The sequence below is a fragment of the Heterodontus francisci genome, chromosome 3 (assembly GCF_036365525.1).
Source record: "Heterodontus francisci isolate sHetFra1 chromosome 3, sHetFra1.hap1, whole genome shotgun sequence".
NCBI lineage: Eukaryota > Metazoa > Chordata > Chondrichthyes > Heterodontiformes > Heterodontidae > Heterodontus > Heterodontus francisci.
In genome coordinates this window covers 10358957-10372254 of record NC_090373.1, presented here as the reverse complement: position 1 = coordinate 10372254, position 13298 = coordinate 10358957, and the positions used below count along the sequence as shown (strand labels likewise).

Here is a 13298-nt window from a genome sequence, read left to right as displayed (position 1 = left end):
AAGGTCTTCTCTACTGTTAGCAGAATCGATTCTTATGTTAGATCAGGACTACAGCCTCAAAAAGATTGGGGACTTTATTAAATTACAGAGATCACTTGTTGTCACTGGTCTGCAAACTATTCACAAAGAACTTCTCTCCACAGATGAGGATATTAGAATTAATAACCTTCTGACATCTATTCATATGTCCCTGTTGAAACCTCAGTCTAATCAAGTCCCTTGGTCATGGTATAGGGATTCCTTTTTAGATAGCCTCGGTCTTAGTGTAGAGCGTGAAAAAGCCCTGATTAGACTCACTACATACGTACCATACTACATAATATTACTTCCCTTCCCACAGACAGACCTATACTGTTTGTTTAGCTGAATCTATTAAATGGAGACTAGATATCCTTCTTATGGTCCCTTTAATAAAACAAACAGAGATTTACTATAAGCAATGGAAAATCCTTAATTTGGGCCTCATTAATTCTTCAGGATTGTTTCAGGCCTTAGTGTCAGTACAGCATGATAGGATAGTTCATCCGCATTCACAGTTTAATTCCACTCTTAAGTCTCCCTCAAACAATGTTTGATATTATTCAGGTGAGTGAATGCACTGACAAGGGATTCCTTATCTGTCACACTTGGCCAAAATTTAACCCTTGTGGCACTGGTTCAGGTCAGGCAAATTGCCTCGCTACCTCTTTTCCTGTTCAACCGGATTATTGGCGACATTTCTCATTGGGAAATGGCTCCTCTGCGGTTGTTACAGCCTCCGGGTGTTCTGACTGTGGTCTGGATATAGCCACATGGATGATAACACCCTCTGAGGATTTTACTTGCTGTGGTCACACTTTCCAACATATTAAATCCTCTAGATCTAGAAACTCCTATGCTCCTCATGTTATTTATATGCCTCTTAAACATAGTAAGCTTAGTATTGTTCTTAGCCAGTTGCAGGGCATAGAATGGATTCGTACCTTTACCAATTATTCAGTTGAGGAAACTATTATAAGAGCACAACACTTGCTGTTGCAGGTTAAATTGACTAATATTTGGCAAGCTCCAGATTGGCTACAGGCTATTGGTCAAGGGGTTGTCGAGGCAATGCCGGGGTTAACTTCTGCTGCTAAATCTGCCATTGAATGGCTTTCTGATGCTGTTACAGGAGTATTTGAACTCACTTTTGGTATCTTCTCATACCCAGTTCCAGTGCTCACTGTAATTGGGATTGTTATCCTCATTCTGGTTCTGAAGTGATTTTCTTTTTCAAATTATGTCCAGTGATATTGTGTTTGCAGAGTTTTTTTTTTCCTTTACTCTCTTTTGCTGCAATAAGTCTTTCTTGCTCTGAAAATAGAATCTCAGACCAGGGCTGAGCAGACTTATTGTCAAGTTCATCGAAGACATGTCCACCAACTGAAAATTGATGTTCAACATGTCAAGATACAGTCATTTCATTAAACATTACGTGACCTCACATCATCGATATTTCGCATAGTTTTATTCTGAACTTTGTGATAAAATTAAAAGATTAATTTTTGGAAAATCTAGATGATCCATGTAAGAACACAAACTATGATTATTGTAGATGCAGTCTTTTATATTATTGCACTGTTTAAAAAAAATGTAGTAACACTCTATTGCATGTTTAAATTTTAGACATTACTTGGTTAAAACTACCTATCTTCACTGCTTGCCGTTATACTAGTCAAGAGGGAGGTGTGATGAAATATAGGTATAATGAGCTTAGTTAGGTAGAATTTAGATATAATTAATACGTTATAGCTTTTAGAATTAAAGAAATGGTCAGTTTTCAAGGCTCGTTGAAATTCCCTTGAAGGGTAAAGTTAAAAAACATAAACAACCCTGTTACAATGGACTTTTAAGGTAAATGAGAGAGGCTATACATGTTCCCTATGATAACTATAATCCTAATTAGTTGATAATATTAATGAAGCTGACAGACTAATTTAAAGAGATGGTACGAGGTACCATCAAAGAACCATCACAGATGATCAATCACAGTGCAATGTTACCAACCAAAAAAAGATGCCACGTAAACCCAATTTAACCCAAAAAGGAAAAAAAACACACAGCACAAATTTAATTAAAATATTTTAAGTATAAAGAACAAAGAACAAAGAACAGTACAGCACAGGAACAGGCCATTCAGCCCTCCAAGCCTGCGCCAATCTTGATGCCTGCCTAAACTAACACCTTCTGCACTTCCGGGGCCCATATCCCTCTATTCCCTTCCTATTCATATATTTGTCAAGATGTCTCTTAAACGTCGCTATCGTATCTGCTTCCACCACCTCCCCTGGTAGCAAGTTCCAGGCACTCACCACCCTCTGTGTAAAAAACTTGCCTCGCACATCCCCTCTAAACTTTGCCCCTTGCACCTTAAACCTATGTCCCCTAGTAACTGACTCTTCCACCCTGGGAAAAAGCTTCTGACTATCCACTCTGTCCATGCCGCTCATAACTTTGTAAACCTCTATCATGTCACCCCTCTACCTCCGTCGTTCCAGTGAAAACAATCCGAGTTTATCCAACCTCTCCTCATAGCTAATACCCTCCAGACCAGGCAACATCCTGGTAAACCTCCTCTGTACCCTCTCCAAAGCCTCCACGTCCTTCTGGTAGTGTGGCGACCAGAATTGCACGCAATATTCTAAGTGTGGCCTAACTAAGGTTCTGTACAGCTGCAACATGACTTGCCAATTTTTATACTCTGTGCCCCGACCGATGAAGGCAAGCATGCCATATGCCTTCTTGACTACCTTATCCACCTGCGTTGCCACTTTCAGTGACCTGTGGACCTGTACGCCCAGATCCCTCTGCCTGTCAATACTCCTAAGGGTTCTGCCATTTACTGCATACCTCCCACCTGCATTAGATCTTCCAAAATGCATTACCTCACATTTGTCCGGATTAAACTCCATCTGCCATTTCTCCGCCCAAGTCTCCAACCGATCTATATCCTGCTGTATCCTCAGACAATTCTCATCACTGTCCGTAACTCACCAACCTTTGTGTCATCCGCAAACTTACTAATCAGACCAGCTACATTTTCCTCCAAATCATTTATATATACTACAAACAGCAAAGGTCCCAGCACTGATCCCTGCGGAACACCACTAGTCACATCCCTCCATTCAGAAAAACAGCCATCCACTGTTTACCCTCTGTCTTCTGTGACTGAGCCAGTTCTGTATCCATCTTGCCAGCTTACCTCTGATCCCGTGTGACTTCACCTTTTGTACCAGTCTGCCATGCGGGACCTTGTCAAAGGCTTTACTAAAGTCCATATAGATAACATCCACTGCCCTTCCTTCATCAATCATCTTCGTCACTTCCTCAAAAAACTCAATCAAATTAGTAAGACACGACCTCCCCTTCACAAACCCATGCTGCCTCTCGCTAATAAGTTCGTTTGTTTCCAAATGGGAGTAAATCCTGTCCCGAAGAATCCTCTCTAATAGTTTCCCTACCACTGACGTAAGGCTCACCGGCCTTTCATTTCCTGGATTATCCTTCCCACCCTTCTTAAACAAAGGAACAACATTGGCTATTCTACAGTCCTCTGGGACCTCACCTGTAGCCAATGAGGAAGCAAAGATTTCTGTAAAGGCCCCAGCAATTTCTTCCCTTGCCTCCCTCAGTATTCTAGGGTAGATCCCATCAGGCCCTGGGGACTTATCTACCTTAATGCTTTGCAAGACATCCAACACCTACAGTTTCCCTGAATGTGTCGTGGGTCAGACCATGATCAAACCAGCTCCCCAAGAGGAGACTGAATTAGCACTGCAGGCAGATGACCAGGTCTGTCTGTCTGAGACAGTAGTTGGAAAGTTGGGAGACCCAGCTCAGCGAGCCGACCCAGTATTGTGAGAGTTAGCATCAGCTGCTCAGTCTGAAAGTGAAGCAGAGGGAGTCCCTGATTGCTACTATTTAAAGAATGAGGTACTGATGAGGAAATGGAGTTCTCCTCACAGACCTGAGAGCAAGGAGCAGACAGTCGTTCACCAGTTAGTGGTCCCACAGAGGTACTGGGGAGAAATATTAAGAAGGACCCACGAGACTACAGGGACTGTACATGTCGCTATACGAAAGACCAAAGCCCGCATAAGACAGCAGTTTGACTGGCCAAAACTCCACAAAGATGTGGTGGAGTACTGCAGGAGCTGCCACATGCACCAGGTTGAGGGGAAACCCCAACCTACAGTGAAACCTACACCCCTCGGTCCTGTACCGGTGTTAGTAGGACCCTCCAGCAGAGGGCTGGTGAACTGTAAGGAACCCCCGCCGAGAACAAAAGGCAGGCACACGGTTGGCAAATGTTTAGACAGGGAAGGGGAAAAAGTGACCAAGAGAGCAGGTTAAAGGAAGTCCAGGAGGAATCCCAGATGAAAACCCCTACTACCCGGTCAGCCAACCCCGAAAAATTTGAAAAATTAGACCCCACATACTCCTACATGAATGCAGACTCTAGAAGCACCTCACCAGAGTTGCTAACAGCATTTACAGTAACCTGCAGAGACAAAAAAAGAACTCTAGGGGGCAGAGAAACACTGAAGGTGATGCCGCACCGAGTCGAAGTGCCGCAGGTGAGTGCAGCAAAGTCTGCAGAAATACCTGCAGGTAGGAGTGTCCCAGGGAACAAAGGGGAGATTGACAAACAATCATCCCCCACGTTCAGAGAAAACGGGAACCACCGATTCCCTGAAGTCAAAAGCCTTTGCATGACTCAGCAAAGCACTGAAACAGTATTCAGGATAGACCCGCCTACTACTAACTCTCCTAACAAAAAATTACCTCAGCAGGAACAAAGGCTCGAGGTAGTCATGGAAAGGGACAAAGTGAAGAAAAACTTCGCCAAAGGGCACAGTGGCACAGTGGTTAGCACTGCAGCTTCACAGCTCCAGCGACCCGGGTTCAGTTCTGGGTATTGCCTGTGCAGAGTTTGCAAGTTCTCCCTGTGATTGCGTAGGTTTCCGCCAGGTGCTCCAGCTTCCTCCCACAGCCAAAGACTTGCAGGTTAATAGGTAAATTGGCCATTGTAAATTGCCCCTAGTGTAGGTAGGTGGTAGGAAAATAGTGGGAATATGGAAGTAATGTAGGATTAGTGTAAATGGGTGGTTGTTGGATGGCACAGACTCAGTGGGACAAAGGGCCTGTTTCAGTGCTGTATCTCTAAATGTAATAAATAACGACATATTTATTGGAATGACAAAAAGGGGAAAATAAAGCAGCACTGGTACCCAGAAAAGACAATTTTAATAGCTTTATGATTTCTGAATAAATGGGAATGAATGAGCAAATTGCATGGTTTTCTGTATCTTATATATATTTCTTTCAAGCCTTTTAATGAAATGCACCATTTTTCCAAATCACATTTCATTCCCCTGGGTGTGGAGGAGTCATGCAGGCCCCCACTTGCCAGAATGAGGCACATTAATTTCACCACGTGGACATTACATTTCAAAGCATTGCCAGCCTCCTGGCCAGAAAGACATTTTTTGCATACTAGTAATCACTGTTGGAACAAAGGAGCTCTCCCCTGCTCCCAATACACAGAACAGACGAGGTCAGACCAGTTTACTCACATGACTATAATAATATAATATATAATAAAAGCAAAATACTGCAGATGCTGAAAATCTCAAATAGAAACAAGAAATTCTAGAAATACTCAGCAGGTCTGGCAGCATCGGTGGAGAGAGAAGCAGAGTTAACGTTTCAGGTCAGTGACTCTTCATCAGAACTGGCAAATGTTAGAAATGTAATAGGTTTTAAGCAAATAAAGCAGGGGTGGGGCAAGAGATAATAAAAGGGAAGGTGTTGATCGGACGGAGGGTCACAGAGAATAACTGACCAGAAGGTCATGGAGCAAAGGCAAACAGTATGTTAATGGTGTTCTGAAAGACAAAACATCCGTGCAGAGCGGGTGTTAATTGACAGAAAAATGAACCGCCCTGCCCAAAGCACAAACATGAAAAAATGTGGGTAGGCACATGGTAAAAAAAATCAATGAGGAAACAAACTAAAATAAAAGAATCATATTAAAAATAAAAAATAAAAAAATAACTAAAAATAAAAATGGGATCCCGTCGTGCTCTGAAATTATTGAACTCAGTGTTCAGTCCAGCAGGCTGTAATGTGCCTAATCAGTAAATGTGATGCTGTTCCTTGAGCTTGCATTGATGTTCACTGGAACACTGCAGCAAGCCCAGGACAGAGATGTGGGCATGAGAGCAGGGGGGAGTGCTGAAATGGCAAGCAACTAGAAGCTTGGGGTCATGTTTTCAGGCTGAGCGAAGGTGTTCCACAAAGCGGTCACCCAATCTGTGTTTGGCCTCGCCAGTGCAGAGGAGACCACATTGTGAGCAGCTAATACAGTATACTCAATTGAGAGAGAACAAGTAAATCGCAGCTTCACCTGAAAGGAGTGTTTGGGGTCTTGGATGGTGAGGAGAGAGGAGATAAATGGGCAGGTATTACACCTCACATGACGAACTGGCTGTTGCAGAATTTGAACTGCGAGTTTTAAATTAGAGAAACAGCGCTGGTAGACAGAAAGCTCTGTGCTCCTGGATTGAAAAGACCTCCTCCCTTCCTGTCTGCTCCCATCTCCTTCTCACAGAACTGAAACCCACTGAAGACACATGAACTCCAAGAGAGAAAAGTCTCCGACAGTGAACAAGGTTTAAGAAGAATACTGGGCCCCAACGAGAAGCAAGATTATTCTACAAACAAGGACTCGACAGTGAGTTCGAAGAACCGTAACAAAAAAAAAACTCTTCAGATATTGCCTCAAACCTTTTCACTTTATTCTTCTTCTGCTCTTTTCTGTCTTGATTTGCATGTATGTTTAAGCATGCGAGCGTGGGGTGCAGCGTGTATCAGCAGGTGTTTTTAGTTTAAGTTTAATAAATTTCACTTTGCTTTTTAAACCTAAGAAAGCCGATTTGTGCTCATTTCTATGTCTTATAATTGGAAAGCGGTGAACAAGGATTCACCAAGGGAGAGCTAAAAAACAGTGTTTAAAATTAAACCCTATTACAGTCGGACCAGGTGAAGACTGAGAGGGACCCCTGGGCACCTTTCTCACCTGGTCATAACACACATATACAACTCCAATTTCTTTCTCACACACATATAAAACCCCGATCACTCTCACACATGTATATACAGTCTCGCGGTCTTTCTCCACACATCCAATCCCTGCACCATGCATACAGTCTGTCTCAGCTCACCAGACACAAACCCAACACACAGTCTCTCTTAGACATACACATAGAGATACTCTGCTTCCAATATACACACAGTATCTTTCACACACACACACACACACAATTATCCAGCCTCACCGTCACACATCTACACATCTGCCAGCACATTCTCTCAAACAAGAACTGGTGTGAAAGGCTTCTCAATTGAACTGCAGAGTAATGAGATAAATGTCAAAAGGAAATAATTATAAAGATGCACTGAGACCAGAAACCAGGAAAAGAGAGAATGAAAGACCCAGAAATCACTGAGCTTTAGCGAAAGATAAACGAGAGAGAGAGAAAGAGAGAGTGAAAGTCAGAAAGGAAGTGACAGAATTGGAAGCAGACAAAAAGAGATGGAAAAACAAGAAGAAATAATATGTGAACTGGAAACTCAAACAGATCGATGGAATGAACTGGAGAACAGCAATAGAAAGTACAGAGTGAAGGGAGAGAGAATGAATAGTGAGATAGAGAGGTGATAGAAAACATATAGCCAGAGTGGAAGGAGGGAGAAAGAGAGAGTGGTGCAAGGATATACACAGAAAGAGTGAAGCAAAGGAGAGTGTGGAGGGGTGAGGATAACAATAGATAGGATGCAGAGAGCAGGTACGGTGAAGATAGCAAATGTGCAGAGTGTTGGTAAAAGATGTTTAGACAGAGTGGGGGAAAGAGTGTGAATACAAACAGAGATCATAAGCATAGAGAGAATGCAGAAAGAAAACAGATATACAAAATACAGAGAGAGAATAAGTCAGAGAATATGTGGAGATGCAGAAAGGGAAAGAATGCAAAGACAAATACAGAGAGAGTGCAAAGATATTGAATGCAGAAACAGAGAATGTGGAGACAGAATTCAGACCTTGTCTCGACAGAGATATCATGTATAGATAGAGATGGTACAGAGGCAGTGAATGGCGGCACAGTGGCGCAGTGGTTAGCACTGCGGCCTCACAGCTCCAGCGACCTGGGTTCAATTCTGGGTACTGCCTGTGTGGAGTTTGCAAGTTCTCCCTGTGTCTGCGTGGGTTTCCTCCGGGTGCTCCGGTTTCCTCCCACATGCCAAAGACTTGCAGGTTGTTAGGTAAATTGGCCATTATATATTGCCCCTAGTATAGGTAGGTGGTAGAGAAATATAGGGACAGATGGGGATGTGGTAGGAATATGGAATTAGTGTAGGATTAGTATAAATAGGTGGTTGGTGGTCGGCACAGACTCGGTGGGCCGAAGGGCCAGTTTCTGTGCTGTATCTCTAAACTAAAGCTAAACTAAATGTAAGCACAGATTTAAACAGATACGAGAAACAGAGAGAAAGATGACAAAACTAGATACAAAACAGAGAATACAGACACCAAGATAAGAGAATGTAAAGAGAAATACAGATAGAGAATACAGAGAAAGAAAGATAACAGAGACAGAACGAGAGAGATCACAGATGCAGAGATACTACAGAGATAGAAGGAAAATACTGAGACAGAGAGGAAATGGAGAGGAAAAGTACAGAAGCAGAAAAAAAGATAACACAGAGACAGAAAGAGGGCATAGAGGCAGAAAGATAACAGAGGCAGCAAGAGAGATAACACAGAGACAGAAAAATAACAGCCAGACAGAATGAGAGCGAATTCAGAGACAGAGAATGCAGAAAGAGATTTGGTAATACAGAGAGGGAGGGAGGGGATGGAGGTAATGCTGAGACAGTGGGGTTGAGTGCTGGTGAGTATATTTGCTCTAACCCCACTCCCTACCTCCTGGAAGAGTTGCAGACTGTAAGTGTTATCATCATCAGCGAAGAAGATGACTCCGGAGTGGCGGAGGGTACTGTTCATACGGATCCAACGCAGTCCCTCGTTCCTCTGCTCTGTACCTCGGGATTTCCATGGCCCCTTGTCTGCCTGCGGGGTCTGCACATGGAGATGAGTATAGGAAGGGATTCCCGAGCTGGCTAACAGCTCACTGACCAGGCGGCTCCGGAAAGGCGAGTCTTCCACCAGGATCCAGTGGAAATGCTGCAGTTGGCGGAAGGTGTTCGACAGCCGGGTGAGCTCAGCCTTTTGTACCGGTCTGCTGTAAGTCGGTGTGATGGCATAGATGGTGGTGATGGAGTGGTTGGAGAGTGGCTCCACCCGGGCCAGTCCGGGATTGCTGGAGCCCGGGGATGGAGGCAGAGGGCTCCACACGGAAGGTCTTCCCATATCAGTGTCCATCAGGATGATAACGATCAGGACCCAGGGCAGCAGGAGGAAGAAACGAGTGAAGGCAACAGATTTCATCATGTACAGACTAAGTGAGGAGAGGTCAGGCTGCCAGGAGACTTCATACTTCTTTACAGAAAGGCACAGAGTTGTTATTGTGAAGAATCCTGTTCTGGCGGTACTTTTACCTCCAGCTATTCATTGTGACACGGCGACAACAGACACACCCAGAGACAAACTCGTGTTAACCCGCCTTGTGTCAGTGATAGTTCTTGTTAAACAGCTGGGAGAGAGAGATGGAAAGAGGATGGAGGGATGGAGAGAGGATGGAGAAAGAGAGGGGAATGGAGAGAGATGGAGCGAGAGCGAGAGAGAGGGAGAGGGAGGGATGGAGAGAGGGAGAGAGGGATGGAAAGAGGATGGAGAGAGAGGTGGAGAGAGGGAGAGAGGGATGGTAAGAGGGAGAGAGAGGGGTGGAGAGAGGGAGAGAGGGATGGTAAGAGGGAGAGAGAGGGGTGGAGAGAGGGAGAGAGGGATGGAAAGAGGGAGAGAGAGGGATGGAGAGAGGGAGAGAGGGATGAAGAGAGGGAAGCAGGAATTGAAGGTTCTTTTCTAGCGCCCTGTTTCACGTCAGTGTCACTGGGGGGAAATGAAGGAAACTACGTGTCTTTATCCCTGTTCCACAGTAGCCGCAGCTTCCACAGTCAGACTGGAACCCACATGAAGCAGAGAGAGAGAGTGAGCAGATTGTCAGAGACATGGATCACCCTTTGAGGCAAACGGCATAGAGATTCCACAGCAAAAGGAGTGTGTTCCCTCTGGAGTCTTTAGCTTTTAGTGTTGTTTCAGCAGACTGGATTGTGGAGTGTTTCAGGAAGGTTTGATCATGCACACTTTGGTGGCACCGAATGCCGATCTTCAATCAGAGAAGCGAGGGATGTAAATTTCCCCAAGCAATTGCTGCAAGTGTTTGGTGTTCGCAGTCCTGCTCTCAGCTCCGCCTAAAGGAGGAGGGAGTGAAGGTAAGGCATTTTAGCCAGACACCTGAAGTTTATCTGGAACCACTCTCATCCACCTCATTCTAAGAACATTAAGCAGTAATCCTAGAAAGCGGGTGGAGGAAAATTGGCTTGGTTGGTTTTGGGGGTTGGTGGAGACAGACATAAAGGAGGAAGTATTCTAAATTAGCAAAATAAACATTTTTCCTTTGTGTTTTTACTGTTTATCTGGTTCGTGTCCTTTCCCCATTTGCCAGTTTTACCTTGCTGCTGTCATTCTCTGCCTCTCTCTCCTGTTCTCTCTCACTGCTAAACAATTCTGAGATTCCTCAGACAAAAAAAATCACGGACTACATTTAAGCTGTGCTATTGTCGGCAGCAAATACTGCACAACCGACAGAATAAACTTGCTGTGTGTTTATACGATTATACTCGCGCTACTAAAGTGATGAAACATGTTGGAACGGTTCCATTAGCTTGCAGATGTGCTCCATTCGTTCAGTTTGAGTAATTTACTGTGGGGCAGACAGATCTGGATTGTAATACTGCACAAGGATAACAATCCACTTTCCCCATTTCTATTTGAGTTCCTGGTTGTTATTTTCCTCTTTCTATTCGTTTTTGGCTTTTGCTTCTTCCCAATGCTTTGTTTCACCCGCCCTCCCCATCCTTCTGATGTGGGTGCATGTGAGAGGAGGGTGTTCCAGGACACGTCTCAGCCGCAGGATACCTGCATGCTGCAAACTGAAGGGATGCCACATACTATGAGGGCACCAGTGCTAGTTTTTAAATGGAGAATAAGCAGCCAGCGCTTGGAATCTAGCTCCACATCATTCAGGCGAATTTGTTTCAATGAACAGGTCTTTCCCAGTATGGTTTGGCCAGCAAAATATGTGAACAGTACTATCAGATACCAATTGCTTAAAAATAAGTAAATCGTAGATTCATTTATATTTTCTCTCTGACGCGTGTTTCCTGGCTGGAATGAAAAATGACAATGCACATTACAGAGTTGTATAACAAACACAAAAAGTGCTGGAAATACTCAGCAGGTCTGGCAGCATCTGTGGAGAGAGAAGCAAAGTTAAAGTTTCAGGTCTGTGACCTTTCATCAGAACTTCAGACCTGAAACATTAACTTTACTTCTCCCTCCACAGATACTGACAGCCATGCTGAGTATTTCCAGCGCTCTTTGTTTTTGTTTCAAATTTCCAGCATCTGCAGTATTTTGCTTTTATAACAGATTTGTATAACTTTTGTTACGACCTCAGTAGAGACTGTTAACTTGAAGACAAGAGATATAAACTTCTCAGGGACCAATTAAAGAACTACACAAAAATATTTCACATTTTCAGACATTTACTATTAGATTAGATTTTTTTAGATTAGAGATACAGCACTGAAACAGGCCCTTCGGCCCACCGAGTCTGTGCCGAACATCAACCACCCATTTATACTAATCCTACACTAATCCCATATTCCTACCAAACATCCCCACCTGTCCCTATATTTCCCTACCACCTACCTATACTAGTGACAATTTATAATGGCCAATTTACCTATCAACCTGCAAGTCTTTTGGCTTGTGGGAGGAAACCGGAGCACCCAGAGAAAACCCACGCAGACACAGGGAGAACTTGCAAACTCCACACAGGCATATGATCCTTTTAGGGACTGTTAACATTTAAAAAGAGAAAGTCAAATACGTAGTTATTACTCAAAGAATTATGCTGCAAGATTTCACGTTTTAGGCAAAAAATTGTACTGTGCAAGAGATAAACCAAGCAAAACACAACTAACGTAACTCGACAATTTGGGAACACATATTTAAAACTTAAAATCTGAACAGAACATGAAGACGACTATTTTAAACTCTAAATCTCAAAAGAACACTCCTATTTGATTGTTACTTCCACACCAGGAGTTCCCCTATACGTTACAGGATCTTGGCAGTTTGTTCACTTTTCCTGGGACCAATCCAAAGTGTATCACAGCTTTTAGAAATTTACTTCAATTTTGCTTTGTTTCTCAGTTGCCTTCTGAGATATGAGATCTCCTGGGGATTCTCCCTCTAGCTTTGGCTAGACAAATCCTCTAGTTCCCTTCTAACACCTCCCAAATCTGGATTTCCCAACTTGAGCATGGGTCTGCCTTAAAACAGAAATAACCCTGTTTCCTGATGGCCTCTTTGCTACTGAGCCCTGCTGCTTTCAAAGCCAACAGCTTTCTAAAAGCCAGCTGCTGGTCTGTCAGGAAGCACACAAATCAAAACACCAACAGGCACACCCTGCATCATCTATCTCCCTGCAATGTGGTGTTATGTGGGATTGCCCAGGTAGCAATTTTAAACTAATTAGTTCTAAATCAAAATCTTTTCTTTGTTCTGGGAAATCATATGAATAATTTAAAACCCTGATGGAGGCAGCTGCAGGCACACCATCTCCATCATGAAGTTCAGAGAGGTTCCCATTGTTTAAGGGTCTTCACACTTCCCATTATAACCTTCCTAAACAAATATGACCACCCTTTGATTTGTAACCACCCTAAGTTTTTTTTGCCAGTTTTGCAAGTCAGGAGTTTTCATTTGTCTTACATTAAAAACAAGCAATTCCCAAATTAAAAGTTATCTCGAGAAAATTTGTACAAAACATGAACAAGGTGATTGTAATGCTCCCTCCCTCTCTCTCTCCCTATTTGGGCTGTGCAGCTGACTGCTGGTCTTCGTTTCTTCCTTTCAGCCTCCAGACCTAGGAAAGCCTCTTGAATTTATCCAGATCAAAAGTCAATTGTTGTTTGCCTTCGACAATTCTCAGAGACCATAACAAAATCACTCAGGCCTTCCTTTCTTT

The 13298-nt window shown here is 43.5% G+C and overlaps 1 protein-coding gene across 1 annotated transcript in view; it reads right to left on the bottom strand.

The window, feature by feature from the left end:
• LOC137352062 (galactosylgalactosylxylosylprotein 3-beta-glucuronosyltransferase 2-like) overlaps positions 1–9529 on the bottom strand; it is a 315900-nt gene extending 306371 nt beyond the window's left edge. Inside the window, exon 1 of the mRNA XM_068017108.1 lies at positions 9005–9529. Within this exon, the coding sequence (XP_067873209.1) occupies positions 9005–9529 (525 nt within the window). The remainder of the gene's footprint in view (positions 1–9004) is intronic.
• Positions 9530–13298: the final 3769 nt, after the last annotated feature.